Raw genomic sequence first — 22,092 nt, forward strand, 5'->3', positions numbered from 1 at the left:
AAGGATATAACAGCGCTTTACAATAGAGACAGACTACGTATTATGGTTTTTTTTTTCCAATCACGGGACATATGCTGGGATTCACAAGATGCTGAGCCATGACTGATTCGAACCCAGCTTCCAATGATACATGGTCAGCAGCTGTAGCTTTTGGGCACGAGGTTCCCAGAGGACCTCGAAAGGAGTCACACATTCGGCTCAAGCTTTCAGTGGCTCGCCCACCTCTTCTGGTATGGATACAACCTCATGGGCATATATCACACATATGTACCACACGCCCCCTCAAGGACACATACTGCATACACTGGCATGGGCACAGCAAGAGTCCAAGTTCTATGACCCTTCACTCCTTTGCTTTTTTCATGTTTTAAAGTCTGCAAACCTCCAAAAGAGAAGAGGAAATCGGTGGTTGGTCTATTGCCAGGCGAACAGTGACTCCTAAAGGAGCAAAAATGCCTCATCTGTCGAATATGAAATTTGGGACCAGAGGTAGGGAAGAGTCAGGTGTGATCGGGGTCTTGGTGTGGCGAATAATCACAGGACCGTGAAAGTGGTGACGGGAACACAGGAAATGAAAATAGCCAGTCTCTACTTCTTGTTAAAGAGAGGGAGTCATAGTCAATCTCTGCACCCTGTGGTGGCAAAGAGCTGTGCGAGGCCACCCAGCGCTTCCCTCCATCGGGGCCTGAGCTTGCAGCAAGCTGCATTAACGCTGCGGGTAACGGCCCAGTCTGCGAGATATCCATGAGTGCTGATGGCAAATGGATCGTGAAAGGCAAGCAATTACACAGACACATTCAACATCCTCTTTCCGTTCTTCCTGTTCTCCGTAACAATGTCCAAGTGCAGCCACAAAGCCATGGATCTAAGCAGCCCTGGAAAAAACGGTCGCTCAATGCATCTCGCTACAATGTGTCTGGGTTACCGGCGTGACACTGGCCAGCGGTGCAAGCCCCAAGGGCCGCCATGTGCACCGGGCGGGCTTCTTTCAAATTCAGTGAAATGCCCCTGGTTGCTCTAGGGAGGCAAAACGCCAGCCCCAGGGGCTGACAAGTACTGACACCCAGTGCTTAATTTGTAAATAAAAAGGTGCCGGTGCTCAAAGCTCCCCTCTTAAACAAGGGGCTGTTGCAATTAAAAGTGCGAGCACATAATACTGAGGCAGCGTAAACCTGAAGCCACCTCGGGCCTCTTCAATCCATTTACAGCCACCCCCTACCCCTTCAGCTTACTCTTGTAGCTTCCTGCTTTTCCCCTTTCTGACGCTTTTTTTGTTTTTCTCTTCCTCCGCCTTTCCCACATGTCTTTTGCTCGGAGTAAATGCTTGAGACAGAAAACTAAGCCCTGGCCCTTAGTAATAAGTGCCCGTGCTCAGCACCGGAAACAACAAGCACAAATTAAGCACTGCTGACACCACACTTCCAGAGCAAGTTGCACTCAGGCTAAGCCAATGCACCATTTTTTCTAGACTTCACTTCCAGGTGTTAGGCTCCTGCCTGCATGTACAATAGTCTGGACTCCACTTCCAGTGGGACAGACTCTGCACTCTATGTTTTGAACGACACAGGACCTAACCCGATCCTATCCCCTCATGCTCTGCAAAGTGCAGACTAACCTCATCCAGCACGAATGAATGTTCCCCAGCTCCTAGTACTGTATGTACCACTTGCTTGTCACTGCTATGTTTTACAATGAAAATGTGCGAAGTGCTCTTCCTCACGAGGAGGCTAACCTGGTGTTCACCCCACCACTAATGTTACATGTATATTTTCTATTGGTTGTTGATACATTCTGCTTTATTGTAAATCGCTCTGATGCCTACAGGCTATGTACACACTATATAAAATGGCAAAGCAATAAATAAATAAAACATTTTAGACATCACTGCTAGTATGATGTTAGACTGCCACCAAGTGCAGTCTAAAATATACTGCCGGGGGAATTTTGACCTGTAAATCCTCAGCATCCTAGGGGGCTGCTAAACACCTGCCCGCTCTCAACATTCTCTAGACATCATTGCTGGCGTAGGGATGGGGAGGAGGTGTTAGACTCCTGTCAAACTACAGCAATCTCCACACTCCAGTATAAGAGGGGCGATATTGCACGTCACACTGAATGCACCATTCTCTCCATTTCATTGGCAGTGCACTGCCAAAGGGTAGATGATTCTTATTCTCACTACATGTTGGGGAACTAGATATCTTTCCAAAGGGACATCTGTGAGTGTCTCCTCTTTCCACTCCACAATGACGTCATCAACCTCACCCCTCCATGGTTCTTACCCCTTGCGGATGGCCACTATGATGGCTCCAAGAAGTATGATGAGGACCACAAGCCCGCCGGCACAAATACCAAGGATCAGCCCCATCTCCTCCGAGTGCTGCGTGACTTCCATGGCGCGTTTGGTCTCCTTGCAGGCCGCTGAATGTTATGGGAAATGAGAGAACAGGGCAGTTAAAATACCAGCCATGGCATGAGCAAGAAATCACATGCACCAACTGTGTTAATGCCGTGAAGTGCGACCTAGGCCTTTTGGGTCTTGGAGTCCACGTAAAATCCATACTGTGAAAAGAAATTTAAACACCTACTAGTAAAGTCTCCCCATATATCCTTCCTCCCCTCATCAAAACAAGGCGTGAGTGTGGGTCATTTTAAGGAGGATCAAAACTCTGATCCCATGTTTAAAGTAAACACAGCATTATCATGGAGCAAACAGAACTCATCCTGAAACTAAAGAAAGTCTCTCAGTCAACAACTTTGTGTTGAGTGCAGCAGTTAGGTCACAAAAGAATTTTGGGATGGAGGCAGGCAAAAACACAATAGGATTAGAAAGGTTTCAGATGTAATGCTTTAGTTCTTGATGTCACAGGGTGTCCACTTCTGCTGTGACCCAGCCTGCACTGATCCCCTGCTGGGAAAAGGCCACGCTAATACACAAAGATTTCTCCAGCCATGACTTACTGGAACTCTTTAACATGCTAACTCCAGATGAAGGCACGCTCCGCCCCAAACTCACTTCAGCAGTCTGACTCTCCCCTGTGACAGCAGACTATTCGGTTGCACTGTCATAACGGACTTGCCTGACCATAGACTATCTCTACTGGCCTTCAGAGCCACTGGCCTGTCTGGACCCTCTCCATGTTACAAAGGTCTGTCCACCTTTGCACCTGGGTTCATATTTTGACCCAAGGTTTGACTCACGCAAACGTGCTCACCCATTCAGTCACTCGTGTTCATCTCACCTTTCCTGGCGATCCGGACACAATTCAGACGGGTCTCCTAGAGAAGGAAAGAAATAAAGACATCTGAAATCACTATAAACAGATCTCATTCTAGACGGGAGCATTATTTATTGCATTGGATTGTACAATCCTATTTGCAGATGGGTTACCAGATAACTCCATGTCACAGGAATACAGTAATCTAGTACTGGGTCTTCATTTGCCCGTGAAAACAGGATGTTGCAGTTTTCCAACTGAAATAAAGTACCATGTACTTTGTAACGGCAAATCCCGGAACTGGATAGAGGTGGGCTCAGTGTATAGAGTGATCTGTTATTTTCATCCCTGCATTCGAAGAAATGTGGCAGACTAGCACATCAACACCTGACTCGAAGTGAGTTCTGCAGATTCAAGGGGTGAATAACAAACCTTTTTCCCCAGGCGTACCACTCTTGAGAAGAGTCCTACAACCCTCCATGCCAGTGCTTAATTTGTAAATAAAATTGTGCCGGTGCTCAGAGCTCGCCTCTGAAACACACAGCTGCTGCAATTAAATGTGTCAACATGGAATACTGAGGCAGCGTAATCCTGAAGCCATCTCGGGCCTCTTCAATACATTTGAAGCCACTCCCTTCCCCTTCAGCTCACTCCTGCAGCTTTCTGCTATCTCCCATTGTGACTCTTTTTCGTTTTTCTCTTCCTCCATCTTTGCCAAATGTGTTTTTTGCTCGCAGCAAATGCTTGAGGCAGAAGAATACGCGCCGGCCCTCAAAAATAAGTGCTGGTGCTCAGCACCGGAAACAACAATCACAAATTAAGCACTGCTCCATGCTCCATCCAACACCACGCAGTACAAACATTTTAACATCTTTCTACTTGACAATGTCTTGAACTGTGAACTATGGCACAGTCTGTGTGAGAGACATAATAAACCACACCAGACAGCTACCAAAAATAAATATGGCAGCTCACAATAGATCGGTAAATTACGTTTTTTATTTGGCATTTAATGCATTACATTGATGCACCTGACCCTTTCAGCCTAAGTATTCGGTATAATGTTTGGAATAGTTCAGTTAGTGCACATGCTGCAGATATTACTTGTTAGCAACACGAAGATTACAGCTGAGCAGACACTGCCTGTTTCCTATGATTCCTAAATTGATAAAATTATCCCTTCTGGGTTGGTTAATGATAGTACCCAGACACTTAAACGGCAAAGACACTTCACTATGGCAAGGACAACATAATTCTATATTTTTATGATAATCAGCATACTGCTGACACCGTAGTAGCACATTACTTGTGATATAAGTAGTAGTCGGGAATAACCTATCAAAGAAGAGGTCTGACATGAAAAAAAAATCAGAGGTAGCCTGTAGGAAATTAGAATAGCTGCGTCGTGGGGTAAAGAACAGCCTGTTGTAGCTACAAAGCAGAGGGCCCGTAGGCAAGATCGGCAGGTGGCACAAGGAGTGGGTGCAGGTAGGGGGAACTAGGGCGATCAGAAATTGATTTGGTCTTAGGTGCCACACTGGTGCATTAGGAGAGAATATTAAATTTTCATTGACTTCTCTTTGTAAGATTATGACTTCTGATAGTGAACTCAGTGATCAGTGCAATGGCGGGAGGAAGCTACCTCACTGGAGCTTGTGGCCTACAGGTTCCACACAGATCCTGACAGTAGCCTACAGTAGCCTACTAAATCACTTTAATGGGGACATGTGAATAATGCACTTGATACAAATCTCTGTAAAAGGTTTCTCAACTCCCTCACACCTATACGTATCCTACAGATGAGTTGAAGTTGTGTGCATTTACCTAGATATTACTGACTTGGATCAGAGCCTGTGACCCGCACCCATATATACATCTTTAGAGTCACTATATGAACCCAATGAACTATTTTTCAATGATGGGAACCAATCAACTGTCAGTCAAAAAAGAACTCTGAATGGGGTAACATAAACCCATATAGGGTCTTGCACATTTCATTCACATTGTAATCTTTAACATACATAGCAATCTGCTTCTCCTGCTACTCTGCTATATTTGTTAAGGCATTCACTGTTTTCAATGTTCTCTTCTTCGGGGGCCCCCTTTCACGTTTTTGTTTGTTTTGTCTGCAGGCTATCCTTATATCACTTTTTTGTGATTTGTTATTCTTTCTTAATTTAGGTGTTTTGTCATTCCTTTAATTTACTATCTTTCCTCTTACTCTTATGTATTCCTTTTATTTTGCATTCTTTTTGTTTCTTCATTCCTACAACTTTACGTGTTTTGTGTTGTGGCACAGCCGAGTCATGACCTTCGACTTTGAAAAAGTTATGAGTGGGACTCCAAACTTCACATCGCCCCTAAATGTGCCTGATTTAAATTATGTCTGTCCTGGACTACATTTAAACTCGTGCAATGGCAACTTCATCTGTGCTTAAATGTTTGTGGACATATTGTACTCTTTAAATATTGGAGGGAATGTTCTACACTTTTTTCAGATTCCTTTCAAGTGAACACCCTCTCTTACTTTATCATCTAGATGAACAGAACGTCTTCATTGCTCCCTATTTATTTCATGCAAAGCTGAAGTTTAGACAAACGACAATCCTTACACATACTGTGTCAAATTTAACAGCCAGCCGAGCATGAAAGTGGCCTACATCCTACTGCTAAAACATGTGTTTGCCACAAAGTGCTGGCTATATTATGCCTGTTTAGCCACACTTTCTAGTTACCTATTTTTTCTACATATCTGAGAGCTTTGTGGCCTCAATTCCTAAAGTCATGGCCGTCACAAAGGTGTGGAAGGGGGGCATTATGCACAGGGTCCCACCATTTACAGGGCCTCGTGGTTTTTGAGCAAAAGGAACATATGGATTTATAACTGAGCAAACCGACCATCTTTATTGCTAATGGGGCAAATTGCTGGACCATCCTACTAGATGGCAACATGGTTTCTCTATATTAATACTAAGGAACAGGTTCCTATAGCACCTTTCACCAATGGAAGAAGGGTCCAGAGGGTCCCACATCGGCTTGGACCAAGGCCTGACAATTGATTCTCACACGCCCTGCTTAAGGTACAACTGTATCCACACGGTACTGGACTCCATGCATTGGGTAAGGCAGAGGACGACTACAGGATGGTGTCCATGAGTTGGAAGTGAGTTCTCCCATGGGCCATTCTAGCGGAATTGTGAGAGGGGAGCAGAGGAGGGGAAGGCTCTTTGTTGGTGGTCTCAAAGGGCTTTTGGACCTAGGGCTCGATTAACCATGAAGCACACAGTGTGTGTGTGTAGTTCGAGAAGGACTGCCTTCTGGTCTCTTTCTTTCTGCACTTCCTGATTTGGATTCTGGTGGGGTTACCCCTTCCTGTCCTGCTCTTGTGAGACGGCCCGTTTCCTTTCTACAAGGTAGGCTCTTATAGCAGAGAGAGTATTGCATGGAGCACTGAAAGTATTAATTAAGGTAATGATGCACTGTAATGGTAGGCGATAACGTACTCCACTGAATAAGATTGCCCTTACCATGAATAAAAAATATATAGTAAGTCATCTTGATATTGCATGCGCTTATAGTCCACAAGGCGACAGATGGACGTAATAATATGAAATAAATGAATATAAGAAGATCACCCTAATTACTCGCACAACTGATTGGTGTCTTGCAATATGCGTACACATCTGCAGTATTACAGGAAATACTTTATCACGCACTTATTAAACAACGGGGCGCGTGTCACGTTGACTTCTCTCTGAAGTCTGACGCCAAACCCACGGCCCTCTGATCAATAATGCGCACAGCCGCATCCTCTGTACATCATGCACCAGAGTAACTGCGCGGAGACAGGCAATGCAGCCACCCGCGCTGTGGCCTACACCCCCTCCCTGCCGGAGCCTGCACCCGGTCTACGGCAAGCCACAAATTATCTATCGAGCCAAGGCTGGGGCAGATGGCCATTAAAAGAGGAGAAAACAAGCCTCAGTCGATTAACAGGTTGAAAAAGGGTTGCCTCTCACCTTGGGTCTATAGAAATAAACAGATTTACTGCTCGGCGGGGGCTGGCGCGCCCCCCTCTAGCCCCACGGTGACAGTAAAAGTGCCAGATCCGCTGCTGCTCACAGGGCGCCCGTGCGTTGATCAAAACTCAGGCAGAGGATCCGGCTGCTTGCTGAACAGGAAGCTGTGCCCGAGTGTGTGGCACGGCCGTCCTCCTGGCTCTTCTCCATGGCCCTGCTTTGCACGTCGCTCTGGGACACAGCGATACGACGAGTTAGAAGCCTCCAGGGCACTTTCAAACCACGGTGCCAAATAAACTGCTCAATGCCATGCTGGTACAGCTGTTGTCGCCACCATCACTGCAGCGCCATGTATGCATCAAAGTGTCCACTATCAGCCATACTCTGGAAGCAACAAAACCTTACCCTATGCTTATGAAGGGGGTGCCCAGGAGAAAGTAAAAATCAGCAGACATACTACTCCTACCCACTCTCAGATGGCACCAGGACCAGTCAATGAACAGGCGGCATGCTCCACTACCCACATCAGGATGGTAGCCATGAACTCTAGACTTTCAGGACTGGGGAAGGGTAAGAGCTTCAGTCTCCATCTTAGAAAGACAGATGTTCAGCATTTCCCTGGAGGAAACAGGTTGCTGCCATAGACCCAAGGGACCTCAAGGACCTCAAGAACTTCCGGCCTATCTCCCTGCTCCCCTTCCTGGAAAAAGTAATTGAGAAGGCTGTCGACAGACAATTAACTAACCCGCTTCCTTGAGGAGAACTGCATCCGGGACCCTTCCTAATCCGGACTCCGCAGCAACCACAGCACTGAAACCACCCTCATCGCCGCCACCGACGACATCAGAACCATATTGGACAGCGCCAAAACCACGGCCCACATCCTCCTGGACCTCTGGGCCGCGTTTGACACCATCTACCACCACACCCTACGCTCCCCAGGGTTCGTCCCTCAGCCCGACCCTCTTCAACGTCTACATGGCCCCGTTCGCTAACATCGCTCGATCCCACAACCTCAACATCATCTCATATGCCGACGACACCCAGCTGATCCTTTCCCTCACCAAGGACTCGCCAAGACCTACCTCCACGAAGGAATGAAGGCCATCGCTGAATGGATTAAGAGCAGCTGCCTCAAACTCAATTACGACAAGACAAAAGTTCTCATCTTCGGGTCCACCCCCTCAGCATGGGATAACTCCTGGTGGCCTGCCACCCTCGGAGCCACTCCGACTTCCACCGACCACACATGCAACCTTGGATTCATCTTGGATTCCTCACTATCCATGACCCAGCAAGTCAATGTCATCTCCTCCTCCTGCTTAAACACCCTCTGCATGCTCCGAAAGATCTACAAATGGATACACACAGAAACCAGAAGAACAGTCCCCCAAGCTCTCGTAAGCAGCAAGCTGGACTATGGCAATGCCCTCTACGCAGGAACCATGGGCAAACTCCAGAAGAGGCTGCAACACACCCAGAACGCCTCCGCAGGCCTCATCCTGGACATCCCCGCCACTGCCACATCACAGACCACCTGAAAAACCTGCACTGGCTCCCAGTCAACAAGAGAATCACCTTCAAACTCCTCACCCATGCTCACAAAGCACTGCACAACACCGGACCAGAATACCTCAACAGACTCCTCTCCTTCTACACCCCGACCTGGCATCTCTGCTCCGCCGACCTCACCCTCGCAACCGTCCCACGGGTCTGCAGAACTACAACCGGCAGTAGATCATTCTTGCACCTCGCCGCCAAAACATGGAACACTCTTCCCACTCACCTACGCCAGACCAAAGACCTCCTTACCTTCAGGAAACTTCTGAGGACCTGGCTGTTCAAGCAGTAGCAGCACCTCTCCCACCCTTCTCCCCCTCCCTTCCTCAGCATCTTGAGACCCTCACGGGTAAGTAGTGCGCTCTACAAATTCCTGATTGATTGATTGATTGATAGAATGAGCTAGAGGGTGACCTCAATTTAATGAGAGGTTGCACCTTAATCTGCACAGATACAATTGGGGTGCGTGTCCTTTGGCTGATTTAATAATAAGTGCCTTCAGTCTTTGAATTTATATGTACCTCATTTACACTTTCAGATGTCATTCTGAAAATCCTACACAAATCTGATCTATGGGAACTTGCACTAGACAGCAGGTTTTTGATGATGAAGGAATAACGCATTGACAAATAAATGAAACACCGGCCACCAAGACAAACTTCCCAGCATCACAATTACTCAAGCACATGATTTGCCTGGTTAAGACTTGTCAAAGCATAGGACTGTTAGGAGTGCAGTTTCCGTAATTAAAAAAAGTCCAGCTACTGGTTTTCTGCTATGAAAAATGCTGTAAACAAACCTCAAACAGAACAATTTTGATCACCAGCCGCCATGATGAGTGGCCTTTTATTTACATGTGTGATTTGGGGATTTAGGATGTTGTTAATGATATAACCAAAGAAGACTGTGAAGGTTGCATTGCCACATATGTGTGCTTTAACAAACCGTAGACCTTCATGATCTGGTCATTTAGAAAATGGTTAATGGAGTATTCAAGAAAGTAGTAGGGGTCTTATTGACATAGGCATGAAAACTACCATATTAGAATTGTGTGGATTTGGGACATAAGAAAAGTTTAATTTTGTTAGCAAATTACGCAGTATGGATATTTATTAAAATATGTGTCTGCTATACAAAACCAAACAAACCTGTTGGTTGGTCACATAGGCAACTGTTAATAGCGCTCCCAGATAACACTAATGTTTGTACTCAGTTTACAGTTTGGGCATAGAAGATTGTACAGGCGCAGCCAGTAAGGTTGCTCAGTGATCGAAGATACAAAATGGACAGAATCTGTAGTTGATAGCTCCAATAAGCAAACTTGCCAAAGTTAACAAGGAGTTAGTTTTTCAATAATAATGGTCTGAAAAACAGTGCATTGGCATTACACTTGGACAACTCTCCAAATGACTACACCGAAGTCAGCTGAATGTATTGTAAACAGAAAGACCTTGGGGGTTATTCTAACTTTGGATGAGGTGTTAATCCGTCCCAAAAGTGACGGAAAAGTGACGGATTTACCACCAGCCGTATTACGAGTCCATTATATCCTATGGAACTCGTAATACGGCTGGTGGTATATCCGTCACTTTAACGTCACTTTTGGGACGGATTAACACTCCTCCAAAGTTAGAATAACCCCCCTTGTGTCATAACTATTGTGGACTAAATATGTTTTCCACAAATATTTCTCCTAGGAGCATAGATTTCTACTATTAACTCCAATGGGGAAATATATTTGTAAACAATCTTAAGGTCACAATATTTTTGTGAGACAATATTTAGGCCATGATATTCTGGTGCCATACCATTAACAGTGCTCTAGTGCATTTCAGAGGCACAGACACTGAATGACACGTGAATACCTATACCACAGCCTCCTGGCATGCACACAGGTCCTAGCACATGGTTGACACTGCCAAAGACTTGAATACTTTCAAAGTCAAAGAGCTTAATATGTGGTTGATGCTTCCCCAGGTCTATTGTTCTGTCAGTGCCATTGTTTTTTTTTTTTAGAATCTCCTGGGAAAACACATGGTGATATTAGAAGTAATCTCTTGCTGGTCCTAGAGTTCAGTGACAGAGTATCTACAGGATTTCAAATTTGTGACATCAGCACTCTCATGATTGTCCTAGTCATCTGCCAAAGAATACCTACAGGGCCAAAGCCTGGTGATCTCACGGATGACTGCTAAATGAGTGAACAAATAGGTAGCTGAATGGGAGAGTTGGAGTAACTGAGAAAGACTACTTGTATAGCATAAGTCACTATATATGCACATATGCATATGGTGTTCAATAGTACAAACCTAGCCAAAAGACAACAGAGCACTGTACAAGGTCAAAGACAAGCATAAATACAATGTGTGATGAGAGGTCATGGAAGTGGGGGTGTGGATGGTTAATGCATTATGATGTAGTGTTCTTTAAAGAGGTTAGTCTTCATCTCTTTCCTAAATTAGGGTGCTCTTGAGGCATTCCTGTGGGATATAGAAATGTTGTTCCAGATCTCGGGTGCACAGATGGAAAAGAAAAAGGCCTGCTGCCTTGTTTCTTCTACTTCATTCATTTTTAGTCTGCAGTCTGATGGTGTCCTGACTCTGGGTGTGTCCAGAACCACGAAAGATGGAGAGCTTGTCTGCAAAAAATTGGGGTACTAGTCATCGTAGCTTTGTGAATGATATAGCTGATATGAAGATGGTGTAGACTGGTAAGGGAGCCAACTGAGTTCCATCAGGTTGGGGGGGTGATGTAATCATATTTCTCCAGCCACTGGAAGAGGCATACTGTGGTGTGTAGGATGACCTTAAGGAGTGTAAGTGTGGAGTGTGGGAGGCCATGGAGTAGGGCTTTACCACTATCCAGAATCAAGAGTACGAGGCTTTGAACAGCAGTGCTGAAGTTGCTTTCTGGAAGAGTTTCACTTTCTTTAGGAGAGAGCTGGTACCAGTATGTCTTTTTGTGGTTCCCTGAAGGTGGGGTCGGGATACAATGTGAATCCAAGTAAGTTGACATTCAGTGAAAGTTGGGGTTCAAACCCATCAAGCTTCATGTAATTGAACCAGGTTTGTACTGTTGCTTGCTGTTTTAAGAAAACAACATAAAAGTTGTCTTGGTTGGTTTGAGCTTCAGCTTGGCAGGTGGACTTCAAGGTCTGGGTGAAGGTTTTGAGGCATTGGATGCCTGAAGCAGGAAATATTTAGAGTTGTGTATCATCTGCATATCGGTGAATTGTGAAGCTGTTACCTGTGAGTAACTAACCAACCCACTTATTGGAAAATTGGCACAAGTGAATGTGAATGTGTATAAATGAAGGGGTGAGTCACACATTAAAAAGATACCTACCTGTAACACCAAGGGTATCCGCAGTAAATTCATAAACTCTGAATAGTCTGTTTATTAATCACATGAAGATCCCTAGATTAGAGAAACTTCAAATGTATATTTCAGTTAGTCTCGCAGGTTGGAGAACAAATGAATAAATGGATGAGTAAATCAGTACACAAGCAGTTGGGTGGGAGTCTGAGTGACTAGGGTCACTTGCAGACAATAAATGAGTAAGCATGTGATTGAATACTTGCAAGAATGGTCTTAATATATGAATGAATGGCCTGATGAAAGCATGGATGAGTGAATTAACGTGTGACTAGGTGAATGGAAAGGTGATAAGATAAGTGGGTGTGTCAAGAGATGCATGAAAGAGAAGATAGACTAACAAGTGTGTCCTAAGATAAATGCATGAAATGGTATTGATGGTCAAATGGGCGAACGACAATGTACATCTTTTAATGAGTGCACACATAAATGAATGTGTAGATTTCAAAATCAAAGACAAAATCCAAATTGCTTCAGGATGCTCTGGCCTTGGATAAGTGCTTTCATAATCTGGCACTTTTTATAATGAAATGATGGAAGTCTTGATAGGTGAATGGTGATTGAAAAGAGTACATAGTGACTAAACAAACATATATACTCAGATAATTTTTGCTTTAGGGCAGTTGATGGCAGAAACCAATATGCCCGTTGAATTAGACGTATCATCAATCATCATACAAACCAAACTGTAGGTATGGCAGAGTCAATTTATGAGTTGGTAGGTTGATGGGAGTTGATGAATGGGTTAGTGAACCGAGTACTTTGCTTAGAGTACAAATAATGAGTGGATGAAAGATTCAGAATGTATACTAGGTTCTGACTGAATAAGCAGGAAGAAAGTGGAAATTTGATTAGGTAACATGATTGGATATTTCACTTCATGAACCAAACAAGTCCCATTTCTGGAGGCATTATTTCAACATCTACTGATGCAGTGGCAATAGCTGGCCGACAGGGCGCTGCATAGATCACTCTTACCCCTTTCAGGTGGCTCCGGGCTTGAAAGTAGATGAGATAGGCCTTCTTGGGCTCCAGTGGTGGGTTCCAGTAGCCATTGTAAGTCTGATTGTCACCTACAATGAAGGGTGTGGCTTCAGGAAGGCTGCTGGGTGGGAGCTCAGCCCCAAAGTAGTGCGAAACACCCTTTACCATAGAATCATCATAGGTCAGTGGCACCAGAAAGCACTCATGGCTCCCCAACTCGCGTTTCACCTTTCTGGGACGGTCTTCCTCCACCACAACCTGATAGGTACTTAACAGAGACAAAACCAAACAGCAGATGATGTTAAGTTGAAGAACCCAAATACCTTTAAAGGTCCTAACCTTCAAGAGACAGTATACAGCTGGGAAACACCATCTATGCTACTAAAGCAATCAAATAACAAACAGCTATAACAAAAGGCACACCATGGTTCATCTGAGACAAACGTTTGATCAATAGACTTTTGTGGCAACCTGGAAACTACTTTGTTCATTTGTGTTACATTTGTCACAAAACTGAGAACAAGATTTAAAAATCGTGTTGCACACATCCAGTATATACAACTATAGTGTACAAAAATATTTTACAAACATAAAATCCCAATACTGATTCACAGAAGGAATTGGTAGGACTTTTTTTTCAGAAAGTGTATCTAAAAGCGTGGTAGTTCCACCAGTAGAATTACTATAGTTGCAAGTTTAGGAAATTGTGAGTACATCCTGGTTGGATAATCCCTTAAACTGAAATGCTAGTCAGTATTTGTATACCCCTTGCAAGTATTTTCCCTTCCTCGAAAGAACATAATTGGGTTCCTGTTAAGGTGTCATTCAAGAAGGAACAATCCCATACCAACATCTACAACAGGTCCCTTCTGGATCGAATCTGGGTTTTTTCGTTATTCCTCATATCCTAATAATAGGTGAAGTGTTTATCTAGCCAATTTGAATATATGTAAATTGCTGCATTATCGGACATCCAAATGGCACTATCACAAAACATGACAGTTGCTTTATAAAAAAGAAAAGTCATGAAATTCAAGCTATAAAAATGATTTCCCAACAAATTGTGACATAAAAAAGTAAACAACATTAGTAATAAGCGTTGGCAAAGCTAATAGGTCTCACCTATGCAAGAGCTATTGACTTTGCCAATGTGCTTTAGTTATGTTGTACACCAGCATGACTTCTCTTCAGCATGGCTAAAAGTTAGTGCCGTAGAGGAGAGTGACCTGGAGTGTTGTAGAGTGGAATGGCAAAGTGAGTTGTAGAGTATTGTAGAGTGGATTGCCAGAGTGTGTCGTGTATTGGAGTGGCATAGTGTGAAGTTGTGTAGAGTGGCATACACTAGAATGGCACAGAGTAGAGTGTGTGGGTGTAGAGTGCATTGGCATAGAGTGTTGCAGAGCATAGAGGGGTAGAGTGCAGTGGCACTAAATTCAGTGGTGTACAATGCAGCATTGTAGAACGCAATGGCGTAGAGTGGTGCAAAGTAGAGTACAGTGGTGCAGAGTGGAGCGGCGCAGAGTGAAGAGGCATAGAGTAGCATAGAGTGCAGTGCGTAGAGTGGTGCAGAGTAAATTAGGATGGTGTGGTGCAAAGTAGATTATAGTGCCGTACAGTGCAGTGGCATAGAATGGAGTAGGGTAAAGTGAAGTAGCACAGAGTAGAGTGGCATAGAGTTCAGTGGTGGAGAGTGCAGTGTTGCACAGTAGTGTCAGAGTGCAGCAGCGTAGAGTGGCATAGAGAGCAGTGGCATAGAGTATAGTGATGCACTTGAATGCAGTGGTGTAGAGTGCAGTGACAGTGCAGTTGTGTAGAGTCAATTGGCACAGAGAGTAGTGGTTAAGAGTAGAGTGGCATAGAATGCAGTGTGAGTGGAGTGGTGCAAAGTGGTGTGGCATAGAGTGCAGTGGTATTAAGTAGATTGGAGTGGTGCAGAGTACAGTGCAGTTGCATAGAGTGGCCTAGAGTGTAATGACGTAGAGTAAAGTGGTGTAGAGTGCGGAGGCACAAAGTAAATTAGAATGCCATACAGTGGATTGGGGTAGAGTGCAGGCGCATATTGTTGAGTTTTACAGAGTTAAGTGCAATGGAGTACAGTGTATTGGCATAGAGTGCAGTGTTGCCAAGTGATGTAGAGTACAGTGGCGTAGTGGAGTTGTGCAGAGTAGACTGGCGTAACCTAGATGGGAGTGCTGTAGAGTGCAGTGCTGTAGAGTTCAGTGGTGAAGAGTGCATTGGCATAGACTAGAGTGGTACAGGGTAGAGTAGAGAGGCGAAGCATGAAGTGGCGTGAAGTGGTGTAGAGTGCAGTGGCATGGTGTGGAGTGGTGTAAAGTGGAGTGATGCCGAATAGAGTGCAGTGGTGTGGAGCAGAGTAGAGTGGAGTATTCATGGTACGGTAGCACACTGCCATTACAGACAACACATTTTCAATTGAAATTACCATTGCACTTGCACTGTCATATAGTTTTAGTAATAAAACTATACAGTGCACAGACAAAAATGTGTGGAAATTGCATCACCTAGTGTAATGATTTGTTTTGATTACATTAAAGTATATGTTTCCAACACACTTCAGAAATATCAATAAATGTGCTTTATTTGTGTTCCTTATTCTGACATATTCTGAAATACTTACGCGGTTCATATACATGTTGTCAAATGCTAGAAAAAACTCTTTCCTACTCCCCAGTATCCAGCAAGGTTGCCACATAAATCCTTTAGAAGTCAGAAAAAGAAAAGTAAAGAAGCGTCCTCTTGGGATACAGCGCCTGACATTTGACCTCCGTCTTTAAATGCACACCAAATGTAAGGAGATAAAGACAAGATTTACAGGCTTCTTTACAGAAAGGGAGCACGTGTAAAGATACTGAAAATATGGTTTGGGCAAGGGAAGGTACAAACTCAAGCTGGGCAGCCTAAAAAAATAAGGCCAGCAAATGGAAAGCAAGAACATGTTAGTTACAAATCACAAAGCCAATGGCAAGCAACAGGCAAAATGCATTCTTAAGCCAACTTTCTGAATGTCCCCAAGATGTCTTTAGCAAACCAGACAGCTTGGCTGTCTGGTAGGCTGCAACCTAAAAATGTTAGACATAACTATAGTACTGCTATTTTCTGTCTCCTGGTAGATGGCATTCACAGTTTTGCTCCAACTGCTCGACACACAGTCCCACACATCTACCTTGGCTGTACCTGTACTTCCCATTCCACTCTTTGTTGCAGCCATCTATATGTCAATACCATCTCACCCTACTCATCCATATGTCAATACCATCCCATCCCATCAGCTATCCTTCACTGGCCCTGTATTACACCACCATCTCACTCATCTTTCATCTCTCGCTCAAAACTGTCCTACCCAACCTGCTCCCTTGCCTTTCTCTATATATCAGTATGACACCACCCGGTGTGCCTCATGGTCTTGCCCCTTTAATGAGTACATGCTGACACTTTTCCTTCATCGGCCAGCCTATTTCCAAATGTACTCTACCTCCTCCACTATCCCTTTCGCTCTACCCTTTCAGCTGAACGATGCTGTCTCTCCCCAACCCTCGCAGTTCAACCACACCGTCATCATTTGCCTTACTCTTCATTTTCAGTGTCACACCCAACCCAATGTGATTCCAACTGATTGTCTGGCTCTAAGCTATCCGCCTGTTTCAGTCCACCTTCACCGTCTCGCTCCTCTCACTGCTGTTTCCCTGCACTATTTATCTCTACCGCTGGCAATTCCTCTTCACCATCATGCCTCACCTCCTTCTAGTGTCCCCAACCTCTCACCCTCACCTAATGGGGTTGTCATGACCCTGTGAAAAGATGGCGCTAAGGAGGGATCCTTCCACTTCTAAGGACCTGGGAAAACGAGTACCCTCGCATTCCAGAAAGAAGCAGTTGGCCGGGGTCAGTAAAGGGCTCTCTTGCATAAAGGATGGACTGCTACCCACCAGCACTTTGCCCTTGGCATCATGCCATTGACGATGCCACAGAGACTCAGCTAACATAAGTCATAACTCGATGCTGCTCCCATTACTCAGCCTGTCTCAGCGGTCAAAGCACATCGTGATATGCACAACACTCCCTGCTCCAGCCAGGCGTGCCTTGTGGGGGTAAATAAAAGCAGAAATCTATGAGCCCATCGCTGTAATAACTGCAAAGAAATTCAGGCCGAGCAACATAAAGCATCTTCACCCTGCGTGGTGACAGCGGGAAACAGATGGTATTCACGATCCACGTAGCGAATCCCTTTCCCAGCAGCATTATCGAGATCTGATATAGTGGGGGATGAGGAGCGAGAAGGTTATTTTACCATAAGTCCGATAAGCACAGCAGTGTTGCGGCTGACCTACAAATCTCTCCTTGGGTTCGGCTCCGCTGCGCACCACCGCGGATTGCGGGCATCTCTTTACAGCCTCATCCATCTTGTGGGGAATCCCACACTACCTGTACGGCCAAAGTTCACAGGGCCATCTCGACCACTAGCTCCCGATAGTCCCTTTTACGCGAGCCAGGCTTTACTAGAGCTAGTCATCATCACTACCCCATCACATCGGTTCCTCTTCAAAATACTTTTGACATTTCATTTTCATTTCAAACGTGAGCTGGTGAGAAGAATTAAGATTTTTGGACTTCAGCTTCGAGACGCGGGCCAGACATGACACTTGTGATCTACAGCATATATTGTATAGTAGTACACAAAAATGTAACGCCTCCCATGCGCTGTAATGGCAAGACACCACTGCTTCTGTTATTTTGAGCCCATCGGCCCAAACCGATCCAACAACGGAATGCCAAAATGGATGTCAGCCACTAGACACTGTTGGTAGTGTGAGGCCTACTTTGGACTTCTGTCCTGGCTGCAGCTGTGAGTGAGACTTATGTGCTCAATGGCCACCTTCATAAGACAATGTGGCCACTGTTTGAAAATTCTTACAAACGTGTTTCTAAGGCCCCAGTTAGAAAGCTAGTTTAATCCCCGATTAAACTGGGGGCGGAATTACCAAGATGCAGAAATACCACCTCTGTAGGTGGGGCCATGGGTCAGGTTGGGGCGGTTGGGAATGTAAAATATCAGCTCACCAGTTTTTTGTTTTTTTTTCACATTGTGTACCACTACAATTTGATCCAATTCAGGGTTACTACTTTTCCCTGCACCACAAACTCATCCTGATGGAAAAGTGTCATCACAACCAAGGAAGACTGCTCGGGGCTCTCAGAAACTAGGGACATCCTGCAGTTTCAGACCCAGAGCTGTGACCTGCTGTTCATGCTTAAAGCAGGAGGTCCGTGAAGGGGCTGGCTGTTGCATGCCAGATTCATCCAGCTGAGGAAGATGAAGACGACCCCGAAACGTACTCCCAGCACCTTGAATCCAAGTATCACGGCATGGACTTAAACCACCATACATGGAAGGGCTGATGGCACACTGGTTTTTGGCACAACACAAGTGTGATCCATTGTACCCTGGTCATTAGCTAATGCTCCTGAATATGTTTCAAAGACTTGACGTTTGAGCTGCAGAGACTGTGTTAAAAAAAATATCCCATTAAAGAGATGTCAATATCATTTGAGCTCTATCCCAGGGGATGGAAAAAAGCATCCTATTCTGATCTAATTTCCTGTCTTGTTTCCCCCAGAGGTTTGTAGCTCCACAGGACTCTCCACAAACAGTGGCTGATGCTCAGTGTACCTGAAAGGACTGAGCTCTATAAAATAGAATGAGGGCCTCTAAGAGGAAGGTGGAAATGGCACATCCATCACAAGCTAATGGATGGTGCCTCCACCCTGCTCAATCTGAGAACCGAGGAACATAGGGCTATATTTGTACTTTTTTAGCGCCGCATTTGCGTCACTTTTTGACGCAAAAGTGGCGCAAACTTACAAAATACAATTGTGTTTGGTAAGTTTGCGCCACTTTTGCGTCAGAAAATGACGCAAATGCGGCGCTTAAAAGGTAGTTTTCATGATGGTGGAGCTGTCACTGGGCCTGCAGGGGTGGATTGGAGTCGGCCGAAAAGCCCTGTTTATGCCGCATCTCCAAGCTATTCCTGCTGGTAACTGTCGAGGCCTTCCATGCAGGCCAAGGGGGTGCTTCACAGAAAGCACCATGCATGGGGGCTAGTTGCTATCGTATTCCTTTAAAAGAACCCCCCGTTGGAAGCGTGTCGTAGGAAAGCAGAAGCAGGGTGCCTCAAAACCTATCTATGAGGGACTTTGTCCAAAATCACTCTCATATTTTATTGTTTAGCGAGCGTCTGCGAGCCAAACGCCTGTCCTGGAACACCTCGGCAGGTGCATGCGATTATAAATAAATGCCCCACCTGCTCTCACTCGGCTGAAAATGCAACCTTATCTCCGCTGCCAGGTCATGGGAACTGCACACACCTGCCAGCGGTTGCTTTTCACAGCGCAGAGCTAGGCCGGATCCCCAGGGTGTGATATTACGGGCCATTACCGGCCAGAGCAGAAGAGCAGCCAGGCCTGATATTGGATTTCTGTCATGTCCTAAGGGGGCCTTAGAACTGACACGAGACAGTTTAACAGAGTCTGGGATGGTCAGCTGCCTTACCCTGGCTAATGCGCCCACTACGACAAGCCTTTAATTGTGTGCGCAAGGTGAGTGCTGCTGGAACCGAGCAGACATGCAGCGCTCTGGTTCATTCTACCAGTGGGGGCGTAAGGGAGAGAGAGAGCTGCACGTAAAAGAACCTTCAGAATAAATGTGCCTAATGCACGTCGCCTGCAGATCACATGTACACAATTAGCCAGCCAGTCCAGAATATGCTGATTTCATTCATTTTTTGCACAGTTACTCTACAAGGGCGAGTTTAACCCTGGAGATACGCAGCTACTTTCCACGTCCAAGAAATAAAAAAATCTTACTTTAGAAAAATGATACATACCTTTTAGGTCACATCTACACACCGCTTTAGCTGTCTGTTGTCGAAGACCTACTTTCACTAATATGTACATTTATTTGCTGGGTTACTGGTTCAGCCTTTTGCTCTTTATTGGTTGGGTTTCTGGTCTATCTCATTTCACTTCTTATTCAATGGCTTTCCTCACTATTATCACCCCAGGCGAATTTCTTCTTTATTGTGTTCCGGATGGATAACTTGGTGTCCTGTGGTGCTATGGCAGAGTGTCAATGCCCCCTCCCTGCCCCCATCTCCTCCCCCACCAGCAGAAGCAGCTGCAAACCTTTTACAATAAAATGATAATAAACTATGTTTATCATCATTTTATTGTAAAAGGGGTGGGCCATGGGGCGTGACTTGGACTAAGAGGGGAGTGCTGTGCCGTCTGGGGCCGGCCCAACATACATGCGCACTGAGCTCTCTCCAACCCGGCACTGTGTTGCCCGGTGGGAGACAGCAGGCAGACACTCCCAGGCTGTCTTGGAGTGCCAAGCCAGGGCTGGCCACAGGGCAGGCTGGGAGTCTGTGCCTGCAAGTGGAGCCAGAGGAGCAGAGCGGCGTGGTGCATTACAGTAAGGTACGATTTTTAAATTTTATTTAATGCTATGCTTTGTGTCCCACCCGCTCCCCCACTCGCCACACACCGCCCCACGCATGGAGAGCCGCGACTGCTTGTGTCCTTCCTCTGCTTGCATTCAGGGAGGTACATGTACCTTTTCTTTTTACACTTCAATGGAGTGCCGGTGTTTTTTGTTCTTTCCTTTGTGCGCTGCTTCCCCCCTCATTTACCAAGCACTTCTACATTCCTGTGCTGTTCCCTCCTCCCCAGCACGTCAGTGGCTTCCCCACTCATCCCTGCCCAGATATTATTCTCCACTGCCCTTAGACACATTTTTAAATTATGTTTTATTTTTCAGTTCTAGACTGGTGTTTGCCACTGTCGAACAGTAAAAAAAAATAACTGTCATGTTGTATGTGTGCTCATGAGTGCTGATGCATGCATACACGTCATCATGCTATACCACCTTAACATCATGATGCATATGCATGTTAATGTCATTGCACTTTTTTATTTAAACCAATATTGAACAGCACTGTCAACAAGCACTGGCAATTACCAAACGTTTGCCATTGCTTGTTTAATTGAGCCATGCTGCAGGTGGCTCCGAAAGGGCACCACATCTTTTCTTCCTGTACAATACCAAGCAAGACAATGCAAAGTAGCACATTGACACTGAAAGGAATGGATGGGAAGAGTGCAAGACTTGGTAGAGGAAGGCCTAGAGTCAGAGTAATGAAAGTTTCCTGTAAATAATCACGGAATTACCATATGATTCATCATCACCTTTATTCTTCGAGGATCTGACAAGCTCCCAATAAATGCCAAAACAGACAGAAGTATTGTGCCTGGCAATGACACATCTTTGAAAAGAGATTCAGAAACAGCAACCACTCGAATGCAAAACACTGCAACTGGAAATTGCACTAGGCAGCTGTGGAAAACCCTGTCTGCTTACAAATCAGAAGGCACAGACCTAATCTTGAACCGGAGCCCAAAATGGAATCAAACGTCCTTTTTCCTGGGCCCACAGAGCAGCTGAGTCTAGGCAAAAGCCAAGCTCAGCACGCATATCAGGAAGACTGCAACTTAGCCAGATGAAACAACCTGCAACTTGTCAAGCTGCCTACAGATAGCCAAATCTATGGAGGCGGAAACCTTGGTAAATACCACAGCCATTGGGCCATGAGTGAAACTGCCACAGAAGAATACCTAGGAATGCATACACTCTTTCATGCAAGTGGCAATGGCAAGACATCAGATCCAGGTCTGCAACAAGAAGGTCCGGTGAAGACTCAAGGCAGCCAGTGCCACAACACCAGTAGCAGGAGGGAAACAATTGAACAGCTATAACCAGGCTGCCCACAAGTAGCCAAAAGGGGACGATTTGCCTCCCAAATTACAGCCCATTTAGGAAGGGTCATGAAGAACTCAAGCCACCAATGTGGAGACAAGCCACA

The 22,092-nt window shown here is 45.3% G+C and overlaps 1 protein-coding gene across 3 annotated transcripts in view; it reads right to left on the bottom strand.

The window, feature by feature from the left end:
* PTPRU (protein tyrosine phosphatase receptor type U) overlaps positions 1-22,092 on the bottom strand; it is a 765,217-nt gene that overhangs the window by 226,684 nt on the left and 516,441 nt on the right. For all 3 annotated transcript variants that reach the window (XM_069225125.1, XM_069225127.1, XM_069225126.1), the window contains exons 12-14: positions 13,151-13,424; positions 3,243-3,279; positions 2,283-2,421 (exon numbers count right to left, since the gene is read on the bottom strand). In XM_069225125.1, coding sequence (XP_069081226.1) covers positions 2,283-2,421; positions 3,243-3,279; positions 13,151-13,424 — 450 coding nt within the window. The remainder of the gene's footprint in view (positions 1-2,282; positions 2,422-3,242; positions 3,280-13,150; positions 13,425-22,092) is intronic.

This window comes from Pleurodeles waltl, chromosome 3_1, assembly GCF_031143425.1.
Source record: "Pleurodeles waltl isolate 20211129_DDA chromosome 3_1, aPleWal1.hap1.20221129, whole genome shotgun sequence".
NCBI lineage: Eukaryota > Metazoa > Chordata > Amphibia > Caudata > Salamandridae > Pleurodeles > Pleurodeles waltl.